This window comes from Zootoca vivipara, chromosome 12 (assembly GCF_965207765.1).
Source record: "Zootoca vivipara chromosome 12, rZooViv2.hap1.1, whole genome shotgun sequence".
Lineage (NCBI taxonomy): Eukaryota > Metazoa > Chordata > Lepidosauria > Squamata > Lacertidae > Zootoca > Zootoca vivipara.
Window position 1 is genome coordinate 52067330 of NC_142595.1, and position 19795 is coordinate 52087124.

Genomic DNA, 19795 nt, shown 5'->3' on the forward strand with positions numbered 1-19795 from the left:
TGAGGACAGGACGTGCTGGACTAGTTGCTCCATTGGCCTGATCCAGCAGGTTCTTCTTGTGCTCTTATATTCTTAAATACCTCTATTGAGGGGTCTCTGCCTAAAAACTTTTTTCTTGGGGGGGGGGGGAGCTGTTTCTAGAGAGCCAGATTTGAAGCATCAGAGTTTCAAGAGGTTAAGTGGGACAATGCGCTAACTCTGCCCAAAGTGCATCTTTTATAGAAGCAGAGTTGGCTCGATTGAAAGCAGTACATTGTGTAAGCAAGGGCGCCTGGGTTATTTGCACCCTCATGGGCAAAGGGTTATTATGCCTATAAGCTCAGGCCTGAAGCTTGGATTCTCTAGGAGGGGGAGCTGGGTCTGAAGGGTTGTCACATAGAAAACTTTTTAATGCTCCAGTGGGCAGGACCTGAACCAACGTATTCAAACCACAAGAAAGGAGGTTCCGCCTAAACATCGGGAAGAACTTTCTGACGGCAAGAGGCGTTCGACAGTGGAACTGACTCCCTCAGAAGGTGGTGAGCTCTCTCCTTCCTTGGAGGTTTCTAAACAGAGGTCAGATGGCCACCTGCCAACTGTGGTTCCTGCCTTGCAGGGGGTTGGGCTAGATGGCCCTTGGGAGTCCCCTGCAACTCTATGATTTTAGGGGACGGGGCAGCTGAAAGTCAGGTGCCTGGGGTGCCTTGGAGCAGGAGGAGAGCCACGGATGCTGAGATCTGGCAGGTCACCCGGCTGCATCCTGGAGATGTAGCCCATCATCGGTGGAAGAGAAGGCGTCACCAGCCGAGGAGCGTCACTTGGGCCAGGCGTGAGTCAGGGGTGCTCCTCCTCACGCCCCCTTTTTTTTTGGCACACCAAGGCTCCCTGGATGGCGGCCTGCCAAGGCAGTGACCTTATCCACCTTGACGCCTTAACCTGTGTCTGGCCTGCGGCCAGGGGCCGACGTGTCTGGTCCTGCATGGGCCTTCCTCCTTGAAGGGAAAAAAGCCCCCTTTGGCTTCCGGCCGGCAGAGGGAAATTGACCATCTCCCTCCTGGCCTGTCCAGTGACATTCTTGCACTCAGGGAAGGAAGGGAGCGTGGTGGAGGTCGGGGTGGGGGGGAGAGACAGAGCGGGAGAAAAGTCACAACGGGCAGAGAGCAGAGGGATCAGGCAGATGAAACATTAACTGCGCCTCGTGCGTCCAGTGGCACAGCTTTCGCGAGATCTGGGGTCTGCAGAGGAAGGGGAAAGGGGGTCGCTTTCCCCCACTCCTCCGAGCAAACATTTGTGTGTGCGCAAAAATGCAAGCCGGTGTCCGGCACTGCTAGGAGTGAGAAAGAGAAGAAATCAGGTTCTTCAGGTGACAACTGGGATCTTGAGAGAGAAAGAGAGCAGGGCACTGAAGCAGCCGACCAAGTTCTTGAGAAGTTAGGCTTCCCGGTCAAAAGGTGAAGAGGGCGCCACCGTTTCAGACAAGGTCCTTTGCAAACTCACCTTGGCATGTGTGGATTGTGACCTCTTCCTCTTCACTGAGCCAAACCAGCTGGACTTTAGCGTGATCTGGAGAGAGAAAGGAGGGAAATATAAGCTGCTGGACATTCCTCGCGTGGAGCTGCCGCGGTCGACCTGCTCAGCCACTGCCCCCACCCCAAAACGGCAGTCCATGGCTAGCCATGGGGCAGAAGGGGTCCGCTAGTCTCTAGGACCATGAAGTTTTGGCTATGGGGATACCTGGTGAGTAGCGTCCGTCCACTCTGGCGGTTGCCAAGGGGGAGGTCAGGGGGATGGTGCCAGCTGCGGCAATCGATTGAGTTGGGCCCCTGCCAAAGGGAAATGGCTGAGCACAGCAAGGTGGCTAGAGGAAGCTGCTGTAGGCCAGGCCATTTGCCTCTCGCAGCCCAGCCCAGCCCTGACTGGCAGCAGCAACAGCAGCAGTAGCTGCCCTGCCTCTGGAGAAGTCTCAGGTAGAGAGAGGGGCTCCTTTCCTTCATGGCCTGCTCCTTGATGCTGGGGTGTTGGAGCAGGGACCTTCTGCACACCAAGTAGATGCTTTGCTGCTGGACGACTTTCCACCCACCCTCCTCTCCCTTGGCTCTCTCAAAGTTTGGAAAGCGGAGGTTGTCAACTTAGTCAAGGCAGGGGTCCGCTGAGGTTATGAAATCCTCCTCAGGCAGGCTGTTAGATAATAGGCAGGAGGTGGCAGCAGGCAGGTGCCTTGCGGGGGTGGAGTGGGGGCTCTGGAAACCCAGGAGTCCTAGGCTAGGTAGCCCTGGGCCTCTTTATTAGCAAGAAGGGCAATTTGGAAGCCACTCAGCTGTGTTGTTATAGGGGCATAGGCAACTTGGTGCCTGATAAGGAGGGGAATTCCTAAGGTTTTGTGCTATTTGATCGGTTGCAAATGGAGCCTCTAGGATTTGCGTAGGCAGTCTTGAGAAACCCCTGGGTCCTCTGGAAGAGAGGAGCCCCAGGGGAAGGGGGCTTCTCAGCAGTGAGGCAGTCAGAGCATTTTCTCAGGCATTGCCTAAGGTCACCCCTGCCAGGCAGGTCAGTCTTTGCATCCCCTTTTGGCACTGGGGAGCATAGGGGGCAGGTGAGGCTCGCCAAAAGCCAATGAATCTGTTTGCAGCAGAGAACTGTGAGATTTGAACAGAGGGTCCACCCACGCAGTGCCCCCTGAGCTGTTTAGCCGCACCAGGTAGAAGATCAGGGCTCTGCGGGTTTCCTTCTGAACAGCCACATTTCTGGGGACTCAGAGGGTTCTGGGAATTTCTCTGTGTGTGTGTGTGTCTCAGGAGAATGTACGTAGGGGAAATCTCATGCATATTCCCAGGCTGGACTGTGGTATGTGTGTGTGGAAGAGAGAGAAACTGTATGAGTTGAAGCACAGAGGAGTGGAAGGTGCTGATAAGGGCTCTGTCGACACCACAAGCTGATAAACGAGATCCCCTTGAAGTGGGATCTGCAGCGCCGAATTTGGAGTTTGGAATTGCAACATTGCAAACATCACTAAGCAACTCGCCTAAAACGCAAAACGCTGATGGAAAGAAACCATGCGCACACACACCCAGCCCGGATTGATGGCCTTGAAAACTATACTGTGGGCATGGGGAGGCAGGGGGAAGAATGGGAGAGGAGGTGACATTTCATATTCCTGCCTGCCTGGCAGCTATTGAAGGACAGGAGACCTGATAGAAGGGGCTGGGGAAGATGGGGACCCAAAGAATGTCTCTGGATTTGGAGCTGTCTAAACCTCTAAAAGCCATACCTGAAATTTCCTGCATTCCCTCCTGCATGTGGGGTTCCAGAGGCAGGCAACATAAAATGTCTGGTGCTTGTGGTTTCTGCATTGCAGAGGGTTGGTCTAGATGACCCCCTGGGGTCTCTTCCAACTCTGTAATTCTATTATTCTGTGAAAGGAAGGTTGTTACAAAGTCACTTTGGGTTGCATTGGCAAAAAGAGAGAGAGAGCCATTAATAAGATAATAATAATAGTGGATTACATTCATATCTTTTGGAACTGATCTCAGATGCAAATATTTTGGAAATCTGTCCAGGATAATATTTCTGATATGTTAGGATATCATATACCCATCATATACCCTTAGAACCTAAAATATTTCTGCTTGGTTATCTGAAGGACGTTATCAGTCATTATTATTACCCCAGAAAAATGATTGAGAAATAAGTGTTCAGTCTTACAACTGCTGCTATGTTTATGAGAGCTAAAAAATGGGGAGAATATACATCTCCTACTGTACATGAACCGATTGGAAAAAAACAAAGATTAAGTTAATTTATTATACATATAAATCAGCCTAATGGGTTTCTGGGGAAATGGGTATTTTGGAAATAGTTTTGTTTTGTTTACTTCATTGAATTTGAAAATTATTTGATGTGCTGGTGGTGGTGGTGATGATTGGGGTGGGGATGGAGGGATGGGCTTTTGGACAGACAAAGCCACCACTAGACTAGTTGCGATGGGCAGACGAATGAGGTGCGCATGACGATGCAAAGCATCTCTGCCAAAGACCTAAGGAGGACCTCACCTTTTATTCTCCAGGGCTGACTCCTCTCCTGTTAATGTTGGGATTCCTGGCCCCAGCGCTCCTTACGACCCCCGAGCCCATGTGCGACCAGCGTGTCATGAACAAGTACATCCAAGATGTCAGCAAGGCTGAGAGTGAAATCGTACGTCTGCTTGCCCTCTTTTCTTGCTCTGTTCCCTTCCCGTTTTTTTTAATCTCGGGTGCCCTTTCCTTCCTGTAAACACACAGGGCGTAAGGTTTAGTCATTCATTTATTCAAATGCATTTATAGCCCACCTTCTTCTCCAAGGAGCTCAAGGTGGCGGGTTCATGGTTCTCCCCACAACAACAACCCTGTGAGGTAGGTAAGGCCGAGAGAAGGCAACAACTGGCCCCCCAAGGTCACACCCGGGGAGCTTCATGGCCACTGAGTGGGGATTTGAACCCTGATCTCTCCCAGGTCCTAGCCCGACACTCTAAAGCGCTAGTTAAAACTATGGCATTTGCTCCCAACAAGCTGCAGTGGATGGCTTTAAAGGGGTTTTTTGGAAAACAAATGAAGATGTGTCCCTCTCAGAGGAGACCCACTGAAATGAACAGGCCCTGGTCATCATGTCAGTTTCGGACATCATGTCTACTCTGTTTGGGTCATCTGTTTGGCCACTGTGAGAACAGGATGCTGGACCAGAAAGGACCCCTTTGGCCTGGCTCAGCAGGGATCGTATATCATCAGAAAAAGCTTTATGCCAAAAAGGGGGGGGTGTTTATTTCAACAAGCATACTCTGAAGCATTTTGCTGTTTTTTTATCTGGGTAGCACTGGTAATTATTTTATATTGTTTTATGTGCATTGCTCAGAGGGCTGTTGCTTTCTAAAGGAAGCCGTTTATAAATATTTTCTTAATAAACAAATATGTGACAAAATAATACGCTAAATGGTGCATCTATGTACTGTTCAACAGTGGAAGGGACACCCCTGGAATGCGGTTAACTCTCCTTCCTTGGAGGTTTTTAAGCAGAAGTTGGATGGCCACCTGTCTTGGATGCTACAGTTGAGTTTTCTGCATTACAGGGGGGTCTGATTAGATGACCCTCGGGGTCCCTCCCAACTCTACAATTCTATGAATCTATGATTCTCTATCTACTGGGCCAAGTTCAAGGTTTTGCTTTTGGTATGCAAAGCCCTTACAACAACCTGGCACTAATTTACCTGTGAGATCACCTTACCCCAATACGCCTCCTTGACTGCTTAGATCTGAAGAACTGGCACTGCTACAGGTGCCACATAATATAGAGTTGCCATTTGTCTGGAATTTCCTGGACATAACTGGAATACTGCAGTCGGAAGCAGTGTCCAGGTGGAAATTGCTAAAAATGTCCAAGAAACTCCAGACGTACGCCGACCCATGTTGGCAGTGTCATTTTTGACAATTTTGACAAATATGGCAACCCTACATAATACCCATTTTGCATTTGTAAGAAGTGGATATTTCACACTCGGGAGCTCCCTGCCTATTGATACCCGGCAGTCACCTTCATCAGGCAGGCATCCTGCTAAAAACGTTCTTGTTTAGACAAACCTACACAGATGTTTTTAGAAAGCTGGTGCAGATTTCAATCTGTTTTTAGTCTACTGTTATTTCAACTTTTCGAAAGTCTTAAATGATTGTTGTTAATTCTTCTTATTGATAATTGTATTGCTTTATCCTTTTTGTAAAGCACTTTGAGGTGGTTTTTTTGTGCGTTGCAATCAAACGGTGTATGAATTTTATGAGTAAATAAATATCCTATTGGCCTATAACTTCCCTGCAGGAAGGACCCCTCTGCATACCAGTCACTGGAAAAGCAAGCCCCAAAGTGCCAGGAAGCTTGTGGGCTTCTTGTTGGCAATTGTTTGAGCTGGGCCAATGTGGGAACAGGATGCAGCAGGATGATGAGGCAGACCTTTGGTCTGATCCAGCTGCATTGGCTCACCTAAGGGTCTTAAAACTACAGCTCCCAGAATTCCTTGTGCCAACTAAGCCACATCTCAAAGCAGTTTAAATCTGTAGCATAGATGTGAATGGACTCTGATTTCTTTACAGGTAGAACTTTGTAGAACTTCCTGCAACCTGCCTGAACCTGTCATGGTGCTGGACACCGGAGTCAACATACGTAGCTGGAGAAAAATGAATGTAAGTTTGATCTGGGTGTAGGGAAGGGGGTTGCGAGAGTAGGATGTGGGGCTGATGCAATTCGCTGTGGGGCCTGCTTAGCACCAGGGCTGGGGGAGAAATTAAATTCTGTCTGCATTTGAATGAGAAATAAACCAATATGAGAACTGAAACAAAGGCATTCTCCTAAAAATCACACTTCTCCGAATTTTGCAATGCGATTCTCCAACAACTAATGAGTGCAAAAATAAAAAAAACTCATCTGCTAGGGGAAAGCAGGAATAAGAATGCACATATTGGCGAAAACCTCTCACAAAAATGCATTATTACTATTCCCATTTATTTGTTACCTGCCCTTTACCCTCACTTTATTATTATTATTATTATTATTATTATTATTATTATTATTATTATTATGTTGCAAACCGCCCAGAGTGACTGGGGAAACCCAGCCAGATGGGCAGGGCATTAATAATAATAATAATAATAATAATAATAATAATAATATGTTGTTGTTGTTGTTGTTGTTGTCCTTGTTGTTACTATTACTTCTAAGGTCCCTATTAGGGAAAATTCATTGCAAAGATGTGTATTAGGAATAAATTTGCCCTCAAATACTGATGAGCTTTCAAGAGGATTTGTCTTTTAAATGAAAATTGCTGCAGAAATGTAGAGAAGAGAGCTTTAGACTGGGGAAATGAGAAGCTGAGAGTAACTGGAAAGGGCGTATATGCCCACCCCTGTAACATCATTCACTAATGGACTTATTCTTCTCCCCACCCCGCTCTGCTAGAGGACGAGGCAGGCGTCTGAGGTGTGGAGAGGCCAGACCCTCCTTTCGAGGGCCATCAGCCAAGTCCAAAGGCATCAGTCAGCCATGCAGCCTTTTCTCCGCCAGCTGGAAGTGATGGAAAGCTGCCTGCGGAGCATCAGAAACATCCTGCGTGGCCATGGAGCCCAGGTGAGAGCTAAGCACCAGATTTGTGGGGAGGGAGTACTGATTGACGAGGAGGCTGGCGTTCCTTGCTCAGAATCAATAGAATTGAAAAGGGACCCCCGAGGGTCATCTAGTCCAACCCCCCGCCGCCGCCGTGCTGGCATCATGACAAACCCAAGCCCTGCTCCTTAACTCCAGGTGGCTTTTAGGATGAGAGAAACGCCTTTGCACATGTGCTCAGCAGCGCTTTTTTGTTATAACGGAGGCATCTCGGGAGCACACACATTGGCCAAGTGGTGAGGCACTTTGCACGTGTGCAGAGGAAGTCTCCCACTCCTGCTGGCCACTACGTGCAGAGAGAGAGAGAGAGAAGCAGTTTCCTCGGAGCGCACGGAGGTGGTTCGACTCTTCCAGGAAGACGGAATCGCCAAAGCAGCCGTTCTAACAAATTCAGATTTGCCTGCAAAATTTTCAAAAAAGCAGAATTTCCCTGTTTGAAATAGCGTTAGACTGGAACAGCAGAGAGCTGGTCTCTTCTACAGGAGACCAAAATCCCCAATATATCTTTTAGCATGGCGGTGCAAATGTTGCTACCTCCTTGCAGGCCGTGTGGATAGCGAACCCTGACTCTCCTGGGCCAGTTTCCTTTCCAGCGGCAGCCAGATTCCTCTAGTAATTTTCCAGGCCTCCTTTCCCCACCCTTCTGCCTCCTCCTGAGGCAGCTTTTGCAAATCCCAAGGGCTCCCCTTCACACCCTGGAAATATGGCCCAAGTTAAGCCCCTTGGATCGCCCTCACCAGGGCGGCTGCAGAAGGCAGATTCCCTCACGGAGTGGGAATGCACGACAAATGCCTTGATCGCCTACTACCTTGTAAAGAGGGAGGGAAAGTGGGGGGAAGGAGCGTTTCCTTTGAAAAAAATGCAAGCCTTAGTGGCAGGGCAGGGCGCCGAGAGTTGTGAGGAGAATCCCCTATTCCCCTCACGGAGTGCACTTTGATTCCACCCTGAACAGTCATGGCGTCCCCCAAAGGATTCTGGGAGCTGTGGCTTGTTACAGGCGCTGAGATTTCTGAGGAGACCCCTATTCCCCTCACAGAGGGCACTCTGGTGTCCCTCTGAAAAATCATGGCTTCCCTCAAAGGATTCTGGGAGCTGTGGCTTGTCAAGAGTGCTGAGATTTCTGAGGAGACCTCCTTATTCCCCTCACAGAGTGCCCCTTTGAACAGTCATGGCTTCCCCTAAAGGAAGAGACCCCCTAGTCCCATCACAGAGCTCACTGTGATACCACTTTCAATGGCCATGGCGTCCCACAAAGGATTCTGAGAGCTGCACTTTGTTAAAGATGCTGAAAGTTGTGAGGAGGCCTGCTATTCCCCTCACAAAATCGTACTATACTTCTTTAAACAGTCATGGCTTCCCCCCCAAAGGATTCTAGGAGCTGAAATTTGTGAAGGGAGCCGAGAGTTGTGAGGTGACCCCCTTATTCCCCTCACAGAGCACACTATAAAACTAGTTTGAACAGTCAAGGCTTCCCCCAAAGGATTCTGGGAGCTGTGGCTTGTTCAGAGTGCTGAGATTTCTGAGGAGACCTATTCCCCTCACAGAGAGCACTGTGGTGCCCCTCTGAACAATCATGGCTTCCCCGGCCTAAAGAGACCCCTAGTCCCATCACAGAGCTCACTGTGATACCACTTTCAATGGTCATGGCATCCCACAAAGGATTCTGGGAGCTGTACTTTGTTAAAGACGCTGAAAGTTGTGAGGAGACCTGCTATTCCCCTCACAAAATCATACTACAGTATACCACTTTAAACAGTCATGGCTTCCCCCAAATGATTCTAGGAGCTACAATTTGTGAAGTGAGCCGGGAGTTGTGAGGAGACCCCCTTATTCCCCTCACAGAGAGCACTATGGTGCCCTTTGAACAATCATGGCATCCCCCCAAAGGATTCTGGGAGCTGTGGCTTGCTCAGAGTGCTGAGATTTCTGAGGAGACCTATTCCCCTCACAGAGGGCACTCTGGTGCCCCTCGGAACAATCATGGCTTCCCCTAAAGCAGGGGTCCCCAAACTACGGCCCCCGGGCCGGATGCGGCCCAATCGGCCTTCCAATCCGGCCCGCTGCCGCCGCCCGCTCTCACGGCGCGCGGCGCAGCGACAATCAAAAAAATCGGCAAAAAATCGCCGAAAATCCTTTGTGCGCATGCGTACAGGCCTCTCCCGACCCGGAAGAGGTCATTTCTGGTGCACTTCCGGGTCGGGGGAGGCCCATACGCATGCGCACAAGCGATTTTCGGCTATTTTTTTCCGCCCGTGTGCGTGTGCGCATGCGCACGGGCGCGCACTCCCCCGCCCTCCGGCCCGCTGCGCGCGCACTCCCCTGCCGTCCGGCCCACCGCGCGGGCGGCGCGGCGGGCACCGGCCCGCCGCTCGGTAAGTCTGGGGACCCCTGCCCTAAAGGAAGAGACCCCTAGTCCCATCACAGAGCTCACAGTGATACCACTTTCAATGGCCATGGCATCCCACAAAGGATTCTGGGAGCTGAACTTTGGTAAAGAATCATAGAGTTGGAAGAGACCACAAGGGCCATCCAGTCCAACCCCCTGCCAAGCAGGAAACACCATCAAAGCATTCCTGACAGATGGCTGCCAAGCCTCCGCTTAAAGACCTCCATAGAAGGAGACTCCATCACACTCCTTGGCAGCAAATTCCACTGTCGAACAGCTCTTACTGTCAGGAAGTTCTTCCTAATGTTTAGGTGGAATCTTTAGGCTTCCACCTAATCTTTAAGATGCTGAAAGTTGTGAGGAGACCTGCTATTCCCCTCACAAAAACGTACTACAGTATACCACTTTAAGCAATCATGGCTTCCCCCAAATGATTCTAGGAGCTGAAATTTGTGAAGGGAGCCGAGAGTTGTGAGGAGACCCCCTTATTCCCCTCACAGAGCATGCTATAATACTAGTTTGAACAGTCATGGCTTCCCCCAAAGGATTCTGGGAGCTATGGCTTGTTCAGGGTGCTGAGGGTTGCTAGGGCTACAATTCCCATAATTCCCTTGCAAAGGGGATTAAACCACTCTGTGAATAGTAGCTCTGCGGGGGGAAAGGAGGGGGAGTTTCAACTCTCAGCACCCCTAACAAACTACAACTCCCCGATTCCTTTGGGGCAAGCCATGACTGTTTAAAGCAGCATCATAGTTGAAATATATGGTCTGAATGCGGCCTATGGCTCCCATCTTACCCTAGCTGATGCTGAAGACACCTGGGGAGGCTGACTCAGCCAGAGGCCTTCTTTATGATGCTGATGGCAGCTTAGCTGGCTGGGAGTTGTAGTCCAAAACACCCAGTGGGCGCCAGCTCGGGGACAGCTGCCTAAACCGTGGCAGGGGGGGTTGGACTGGATGGCCCTTGTGGTCTCTTCTAACTCTATGATTCTAAGATTAAACCGTTCCAGTGAAATAATACCAATTAAGTAAACAGACACCTGCTTGGCACCTCTGTTGGATTTTTTGAATAGTCAAGTTACTTTAGAGCCGGTCTAATGTAAATACTGTCTGCTTAAGAGAAACAGGTGCCGGTGTTTCTGTTAATTGCTCACAGGCGTGGGCTCTGCTTTTTGTATATAAGGCTCTGCCAGAAAGCCTTCTGTATCTCTTAGTTAGATTCTTTCAGTTTGATTCATCTCTAAGTAGATCACTCTCTCAGTTGCTCTCAGTTTAAGAGATTCCCAGTTGAAACTTAGTATGAGAGTTGCTTAGTTATAAAGCTAGTTTGCTTTTAATTCTTGGGTAGTTTAATGGGAGGTTTGTGGGAGGTTTGGAATGTGGGAGAAAGCATTTATCTTTAGTTTAAAGTCTCTTTAGAGTCAGTTTGTTTTTCAGTTAAAGAAACCCAACCGTTTGTATTTTCATCTGCATACTTTTACAAGTATGCAGCTAGTAAGGGGTTTCATATAAGGGAAATAATACCCTACGTTCTTGGTGGTGTTTTCTTAGCCAGGTCAACTTCTGACTGCGTATACTCTGCGTGAAGCGTACTTTAAAGGGCCACTGAAAACTGGGATATATGATTTAGGTTAAGCAAGTTTCAATATCCAGTTTTCTCCAATATTATTCTTATCATATATATATTATTATCCAATAACCTCTCTTGCAGGAAGCCCCCCAAGATGACGTCTCGACCCGCACCCTGAGCGTGCAGACCATGAAAAAGCTGTTCAGCGTTTACTCAAGTTTCATCCGGGGGAAAGTCAGCCTGTACATTACAGAGGCCTGTGCCAGGTGACGGAGGGAGACCAGCGCCACCAACACAGACCACTCCGCATGCTGCTGCCACCCCCAACCGCCCACTGCTGGAGGGGGTGGGTGCCCCTGTGTTGCCAGCTGAGTGACAGCTTGATTTGATTGGCAGGTGTCAACCACACGCACGCACACACGCATGTGCACAGCCAGGTTTCCGCGCGGACTGCCTTTCTCAGCCAAGGGGAAACTTTTGACTCGCTTGCCTTTGTGGATGCCCAGGAGCCAGTGACACTCATCCCTGCACATTCACACATACACACACAGACTTCCACTGCCCTCTGTGGTTCCTGACCCTGCCCAAAAAGAGAAAACAAGAGCTGGGTTTATGGAAGGTCTGGTACCATGTCTGCAAACAGGTGGCAAGGCCGCTCCCTGGATTTTCGAGGGAAGCAATGGTGGTCCACTTTGGTGCGCAAACCGGGTCCTCGGAGGAGGATGGTGCTGTCGTCAGGAAAGTGGGAGCTTTTTCAACCACCGACTTTGAAGGAGGAAAAGAGACAGAGGAACGGAGGAGAGGAAGGGAGTCTGCCAAGCCAAGATGGGAAGGATTTCAAACCCAAGACACTGGGTTTTCCCAAAGGGGCCTGAGCTGAGAGGTGAAAGGCCCACGATCCCTCTGCTGTGGGGCAAAGGAGGTGGGTCGCAGAAGAATCTCGCAGGACAAGGTGGTATCGGCGGGGGGCCTGTGGCTGCTTGACTAGTGGTGCCCTCTCCCAGTGACTGACAGCGTTTGGGCTGTAGGGTTGTGCGTTTTTGTGGGGACTGGTTAGGAGGGACGAGAGAAATGTTGCACGGAGAAGAGGCAAAGGTTTGATGAGGAAGGAATGGAAAGGTGGTTTGGCGGGCAGCAAAATGAAAGGATTTGGTGGGGAACTAATGTCACCTTCAGCAAAGGAAGATCCTCGGCCCCCCCCAGGAAACCTCAAGCAGAGGAACATCAAGAGCGGCCTTATGCAGGGCTAGGGCCCAAGGCGAATACTGGTGGCCTTCCAGAGCTGGTTTCTGGCGGTCGCCACATTTGCAAGTCTGAAAGCATGCAAGCTCTTTGGGGTTCCACTTACTGTACATCATTTGCACAGTTCTGCCTGGGTTGTGGCTGGGCTTTCTGAGCTGTGAATGTGGAAAGCAGGAGTCGAAAGTTGTTTCTCGAAAGCTGCAGCCCATTTGTGCACTTGCTTGGGAGTAAAGAACTCCTTGAATTCAGTGGGGTTTACTTCTGAGTAAATGTGTGCAAGTTGGGGCTGCATAGTTTCAAAGCATCAGTTGTAGGGAGCATCTGAAAAGGGGCCAGGTGCTCCGAAGAGGTGAGGGTGATTGGCAGGTGTCCTTCAAACCATACATAACTTGGAAAATAAAGAACTGCAAAAATGTTTGATGCTCCTGGAGGGGAGTGAGATCTATTGGCGGGTGTCAATCTTTTCAGGGCCAACTTTAGATGGCATTTTTTCGCAAGTGTCTTCTGTAATCTTGACACAATAGCAGTGCATTAATAATGGATTTATTCAGCTTTATTAGTTGTTCCGTGATGCTTCCCACATTATTGCTTGGGGGGTGGGGCTTTAGTGCCACCAAAGGGCCCCGCCCCACACATTTGTGGTATGTAAAACGTTATGGGATTTCAGCAGGAAGGACGGGATATTAAAGGATTGGGAATGAAACACAGTGTGTCCACACCAAAACATTTACAGGCACAAACAAATATTGAAGGAAGGGTAGCATATGATCACCCCAATATCATCATGGGCGCAAATCACTGCAAATTCTCAATGCAAATGGCATTTCTGAATCATAGAACTGGTAGACCTGCAAGGAGCCCCAAGAGTCATCCAGTCCAACCCCCTTCTTGTCGAGAAAGAAGCCGATTTATCGAAATGCCTGCTGTAATAACTGTTGAGACGATCTCCATGGATGCGAGTCCCTTCGCTCTCCTCTCCAAAACGTTAAAAGTTGCTGTTTCTGCTATTTCTGTAAAGCGAAGGTGAAGATTTGACGGCTGCTGGTTTTGCTTCAGGTTCCAACTCCTTCCAAGGAGAGGGATAAAAGGCTTCAGTGCCACAGAGGATATACACCTATGTAAAGTTTTTGTTCTAAGGGACTTTATGAGAGTTTATATTTGATACTAAGTTAAACATGTACAGTTTTCCTGTATATTTATCTTGTTGACTTCAGAGAGCAGCTGGTTTGTATACTGGGTTTGGGAAAGGAAGATTTCCTGGTGGACGGGAGTTGTTTTTTTTAAGTAGTTCTGTTTTATCTTTATTAAAGGTTGTTGTGCTTCCCAGAATATCCAGAGTTTCCATTTCTAAACAAGAGCAATCAGGCTTGCAAGGACATCTCCTGGCCCTTGAATAACCTTCCCACTGCTTAGTCTCTCAGTTACGTGTGAGAATCGGCTGTAGATCTGCAAGGGAAAGGCACTCTGCATATGCCCAGTGGCACACCTTTCTCTATCACCATTGGCTTCAAATTTTCCAGAGATGAGCTTGGACAGTAGAAGCAAATTATTACGTAAGCACCTAGAGCTCATCCCGTCCAACGGCACCCTGCTCAGGGCAGGAAAATCCAGCGCTTCACCACTACCCCAAAAGAGACTTCAAGAAGTCTGCTTGAAGACTTCTATCCCAGGGGAGACCACCACCCTTTAAAGCCATTTCCCCCCATTGTCCCAGCAGCTCTTACCATCAAGACCCCTCTCCTAACGTCCACCCAAAACCTACCCTCTTGTGACTGAAACCCTCTGCCCTCGGGGGGGGGGGGGGCAAAAAAATAATAATCCTTGTCCTCTTCTCTCCGTTGACATTTTGATGGAGAAGACTCTCAATTGCTCAATTGCTACTAGCCACAATGGCTACGTTCCACCTCCACAATTGGGAGGCAGTAATGCTTCTGAGTGCCAGTTGTTGGAAATCACAGGAGGGGAGAACGCCTCTCGTGCTCAGATCCTGCTTGTGGATTTGTCATTGGGGCAATTGTTTGGCCCCTGTGAGAACAGGACGCTGGACTAAGTGGGGCACTGGCGTGATTGACAGTAAGAGCTGTTCGGCAGTGGAATTTACTACCAAGGAGTGTGGTGGAGTCTCCTTCTTTGGAGGTCTTTAAGCAGAGGCTTGACATGCATATGTCAAGAATGCTTTGATGGTGTTTCCTGCTTGGCAGGGGGTTGGACTGGATGGCCCTTGTGGTCTCTTCCAACTCTATGATTCTATGACCCAGCAGGGATTTGAAGGCTGGTTTCATATCCCCTTCCCCCATCATTCCTTTCCTCTCCAAGTTAAAAACTCCCAGTTCATAACTGAATTGTAGAAGGGGCCACAGGGGTCATCTAGTCCAACCCCCTGCAATGCCCAACATGGGGCTCGAACCCATGGCCCTGAGATTAAGAGTCTCATGCTCTACCAACTGAGTTAGTTCCTTCAGCCTTTTCCCACAAGGCTAACTTTCCTTGACACTGACTACCTCAGTTGCCCCCCACCCACCCCAAAAAATCCAGTTCCAGCAGGTCAATGTCCTCCTAACACTGCAGCCCCCAGAACTGGATGCGAGACTCCAGGCAAGGTCCGACTGGTGCGGAAACAAACGGAACGGTGACTTTCTGCGACTTGGAAGCAACCGAGAAGCTACGTGCCCACACACCATCCCAAATCGCCAGCCTTGACCTTCCCACCGAGCCTGCGAGGTCACTGACTGCACACACACACACAGCTTGCAAAGTGGAAGTGGCTGAAATGGGCTGGCTCCCTCCCCAGTCCCCAGCCCCCCATTCACGTGGCTCCCCTACTGCCAAGCAAAACAGAAAACAGCCCTCGCCTCTGGAGCTGCCAGGCTGCTCTTCTGGGCTCTGTCGTCTGCAATCGGGACTTTGCAAACGTTTGGGAGGACCACCCGAGAATTTGGACAAAATCACGGAGGAGGGGGCTGGCTATGGCTCCAGTTCTTCTTAAGAACGTAAGAAAAGCCTGCAGGATCAGGCCCTTCTAGCCCAGCATCCTGTTCTCACAGGGGCCAACCAGGGGCTCCAATTGGAAACCCACAAGCAGGCTCTGAGCACCAGAGCTCTCTCCCCTCCTGTGGTTTCAGAAACGGATTCAGAATCATCGCTGCCTCTGAATGTGGAGGCAGAGCAGAACCATTGCCATCGATAGCTCTCTCCTCCTCCTCCTCCTCCATGAGCTTGTTCAATCCTCTTTTTAAGGCTGGTGGCCATCGATGCCTCCTGTGGCAGAGAGTTCCATAGTTTAACTCTGTGCTGCACGAACGACTTGATTTTGTCTTTCCTGAATCTCCCCACGTGCAGCTTCACGTTCGGAATCCAGTTCAAGAACGAATTGCAGAGGAAGCCTGCAGATACGGTGTAAAAAAAGTCTTTAGCGGTGTGCGTCTGGGTTTCCTATCTTGCAAGGAGCTGCAGAAGGAATCAGGTGTTTGGCTAGAGCAGTTTCCCAACTTGGTGCTCTCCGGATCCTGCTGGGGATGACAAGAGTTGGGAGCCCCACAGCCTCGCAGGGGTGCCAGCCCTGTCTTATCAGCAAGCTTGTGTCTGGGGTAAACGCAGGCGGCCTGACTCTGGTTGGGCAGCGTGAGAATGCCAGCAGGGCAGTGGTGGAAAAAGAGTTATTTCCGACCTGGTCCCGATAAGCCATCTCCCAACACACAGCTGCGACGACAGGACAGCGGAGACTCTCTCTGGGTTGAAGGGCGGATCCTGGAGGGCTCCAAAGATAGATCTGTTGCCCCCTGAGCCCCCCCACATCAAGAAAAGAAGAGCAACAACAGGGAGAATCCCTATTTTGCAAAATCCATTGCCCCTTTGGACAACTCAGGAACTAGCAGGCTAGCAGACAAAAAAGGAGCATCAAAAAAGGAGCATCATACCTCACCTGGAGTACTGTGTCCAGTTCTGGGCACCACAGTTCAAGGATATTGACAAGCTGGAACGTGTCCAGTGGAGGGCAACCAAAATGGTCAAAGGCCTGGAAACGATGCCTTATGAGGAACGGCTTAGGGAGCTGGGTATGTTTAGCCTGGAGAAGAGAAGGTTAAGGGGTGATATGATAGCCATGTTCAAATATATAAAAGGATGCCATATAGAGGAGGGAGAAAGGTTGTTTTCTGCTGCTCCAGAGAAGCGGACACGGAGCAATGGATTCAAACTACAAGAAAGAAGATTCCACCTAAACATTAGGAAGAAATTCCTGACAGTCAGAGCTGTTCGGCAGTGGAATTTGCTACCAAGGAGTGTGGTGGAGTCTCCTTCTTTGGAGGTCTTTAAGCAGAGGCTTGACAGGCATATGTCAAGAATGCTTTGATGGTGTTTCCTGCTCGGCAGGGGGTTGGACTGGATGGCCCTTGTGGTCTCTTCCAACTCTACGATTCTATGTTGACCGAACACAGCTTCACCATCCCTCAACATCAGGAGGGATAAATAGGATACCCTCTCCCCCTGCCCATTTTCTGCAGCTATTTATATCTGGAAGGGGCAATTCTGATCACTGAAGCAGAGATGGGGAGACTCCCCTACGAAGGAAAGGTTGGGATTTTTTTGTTTTGTTTCGAGAATAGGAGAGTAAGGGGGAAGGAGACAGAAGAGAGTGGATGGAAGTTTTTTCTCCCCCTCGTGGACGTCCGGTGGAGCTGGGTGTCGGAAGATACAGGGCAGAGCCCCAAGCTGTGGTCCAAAGCTCCTGGAGAGCGCCGGGTGGGGAACCAAACAAGGGGACGTTGAAATGCAGCCTCCATGGGACTCCGCAACACCTAACGCACTCAAAAGCAGCTGAGCACTTTCGCAGCTGTAGCCTCAAGCAGAGGTCAATATGGGTGGCAAGAATCCAAGCCGCTTGCTAGAGACAACAAACCCTCGTTGTTGGCCCGTGGGTTGCGCTGTGTTGATCTTCCTGGAGGCCTGCTGGATGCAAACAATGAGGAGGGCTCCATCCCAGAAGCCCTTCCTGCCACCTCACCAAGAGACTGTTTACCGGGACCTCTCTGGAGGGCTGCCAGCTGCCAGACAGCATTGTTGTCTGGGAGGCTACGTAACCGCCTCTGGGCACCTCTCCTGCACAGAGAGAGGAGAGAGAATATCTCCAGAGCAGAATGGAGCTGAAACAGCACCTACAATGATAATGATAATAATGATAATAATGATAATAATTATACCCTGCCCATCTGGGCGGCTTCCAACCAAATATTTAGAACAATACAGCATCAAACATTAAAAACCTCCCTAAACAGGGCTGCCTTCAGATGGCTTCTAAAAGTTAGATAGTTGTTTATCTCCCTGACATCTGATGGGAGGGCGCCACCACCGAGAAGGCCCTCTGCCTGGTTCCCTGTAGCCTCACTTCTCGCAGGGAGGGAACCGTCAGAAGGCCCTCGGAGCTGGACCTCCGTGTCCAGGCCGAATGATGGGGGTGGAGACGCTCCTTCAGGTATACAGGACCGAGGCCGTTTAGGGTTTTAAAGGTCCGCACCCACACTTTGAATTGTGCTCGGAAACGTACTGGGAGCCAACGTAGATCTCTCAGGACCGGTGTTATGTGGTCTCGGCGGCCGCTCCCAGTCCCCAGTCTAGCTGCCGCATTCTGGATTAACCGCAGTTTCCAAGTTACCTTCAAAGGTAGCCCCACGTAGAGTGCATTGCAGTAGTCCAAGCGGGAGATAACCAGAGCATGCACCACTCTGGCGAGACAGTCTGCGGGCAGGGAGGGTCTCATCCTGTGTACCAGATGGAGCTGGGAGACAGCTGCCCTGGACACAGAATTAACCTGCGCCTCCATGGACAGGCAAAATGCCAAAGTTGCTGCAGAATCTTTTACAACAGCGTTTCTCAACCACTGTTCCGCGGCACACTAGTGTGCCGCGAGACGCTGGCTGGTGTGCCGCGACGTGAAGGGCGATTTGCATTGTCACGTGCCTGGCGGCCGCCAATAAACTGCACTGACCCGCCGGAAAGCAATATTTCTCCTCCTCTTTCCCAAAGCTCAATGCAAACGAGCCTGGCGGCCGCCAATACACAGCACTGACCCACCGGAAAGCAATATTTGGCAAGTGTTTCTTACAGTCATAATTATAATATAGGGCGGCACAGAGTTAAATTTTTTAACTTTTTAAATGGTGGTGTGCCTCGTGATTTTTTTCACGGAACAAGTGTGCCGTGGCCCAAAAAAGGTTGAGAAACACTGTTTTACAAAACCATAAGCACAGGTCAGAGGGAGGATGACAGCCCCTGCTGGTCAGTGAGGCTCATGAGGTTTTGGAATACACCTTCCATCAGCCCCGTCGAGATGCATGCAGTGGATGGAGGAAAGATTGCGGCACTTGGGACCTTTTAGTTTAGAGAGGAGGTGAGCAGGAGGCAACACAGTGGAAGTCTATAAAAATCGTGCTTGGCACGGAGAAATTGGACAGAGAAAAGTCTTCCTCCCCCTCTCGTCACAGTGGAACTCGTGGAACTCCAATGAAGCTGAATGTTGGGAGATTCAGGACAGCAAGTCCTTCTTCCCGCAGCGCATAGTTAAAGCTGTGGAACTCCTTCCCACAGGAGGCAGCGATGGCCACCAATTTGAAGTGGGCAAATTCATGGAGGAGAGGTCTATCAGCATAGGGTTGCCGTATTTCAAACGGTGAAAATCCGGACAGAAAGGTTTGTGTGTGTTCGCCCAAAGCTCTTTTTGGGCAACATCACACACACAAATGCGCTTTTGAGCTATTTTAAGGGGAAATCAGCAAAATCGGCACTGCCGACATGGGTTGCCATACTATCCGGATTTCCCCAGACATTTGGCTGATTTCCGTCCAGATGCTCTGATGAAAATAGTATTCCAGATATGTCCAGGAAATTCCGGGCACATGGCAACCCTATACCCTACTAGCCTCCATGGTCTGAGGCCGTGATGCTTCTGAATGCTGGTTGCTGGGCTGGGAACCACAGGAGGGGTTCGAATCCTGCTTGCTGGTTTCCCACAGGTTGGCCACTGTGAGAACAGGGTGCTGGACCAGATGGTGCCGTTTTTGAATCTTGCTGATTTTGGGGGGTTTGTTTGTTCTTATAAGCATTTTACGCAAAACACTAAAGAGATCATAGAATCATAGAGTTGGAAGAGACCACAAGGGCCATCCAGTCCAACCCCCTGCCAAGCAGGAAACACCATCAAAGCATTCTTGACATATGCCTGTCAAGCCTCTGCTTAAAGACCTCCAAAGAAGGAGACTCCACCACACTCCTTGGCAGCAAATTCCACTGCTCTTACTGTCAGGAAGTTCTTCCTAATGTTTAGGTGGAATCTTCTTTCTTGAAGTTTGATCTTTCTGCTTTGATTAAGGCCTCTACGTTTTGTTAAATAATGCAATCTTACCTTGCCAGTGCCCCTTGAAAAACTGAGAAAAGGCTCTCTCTCTCCCC

The 19795-nt window shown here is 49.8% G+C and overlaps 2 protein-coding genes across 3 annotated transcripts in view; one reads left to right on the top strand and one right to left on the bottom strand.

Annotated features, from left to right (window-relative positions):
• TFR2 (transferrin receptor 2) overlaps window positions 1-1647 on the bottom strand; it is a 34947-nt gene extending 33300 nt beyond the window's left edge. For both annotated transcript variants that reach the window (XM_035136072.3, XM_035136070.3), the window contains exon 1: window positions 1477-1647. In XM_035136072.3, coding sequence (XP_034991963.2) covers window positions 1477-1647 — 171 coding nt within the window. The remainder of the gene's footprint in view (window positions 1-1476) is intronic.
• On the top strand, window positions 1114-13679 carry EPO (erythropoietin). The gene is made up of 5 exons (XM_035136073.3): window positions 1114-1716; window positions 4043-4170; window positions 6090-6179; window positions 6952-7119; window positions 11252-13679. The coding sequence occupies exons 1-5, from the start codon at window positions 1704-1706 to the stop codon at window positions 11378-11380; spliced, it is 528 nt and encodes a 175-aa protein (XP_034991964.1). The 5' UTR covers window positions 1114-1703; the 3' UTR covers window positions 11381-13679.
• Window positions 13680-19795: the final 6116 nt, after the last annotated feature.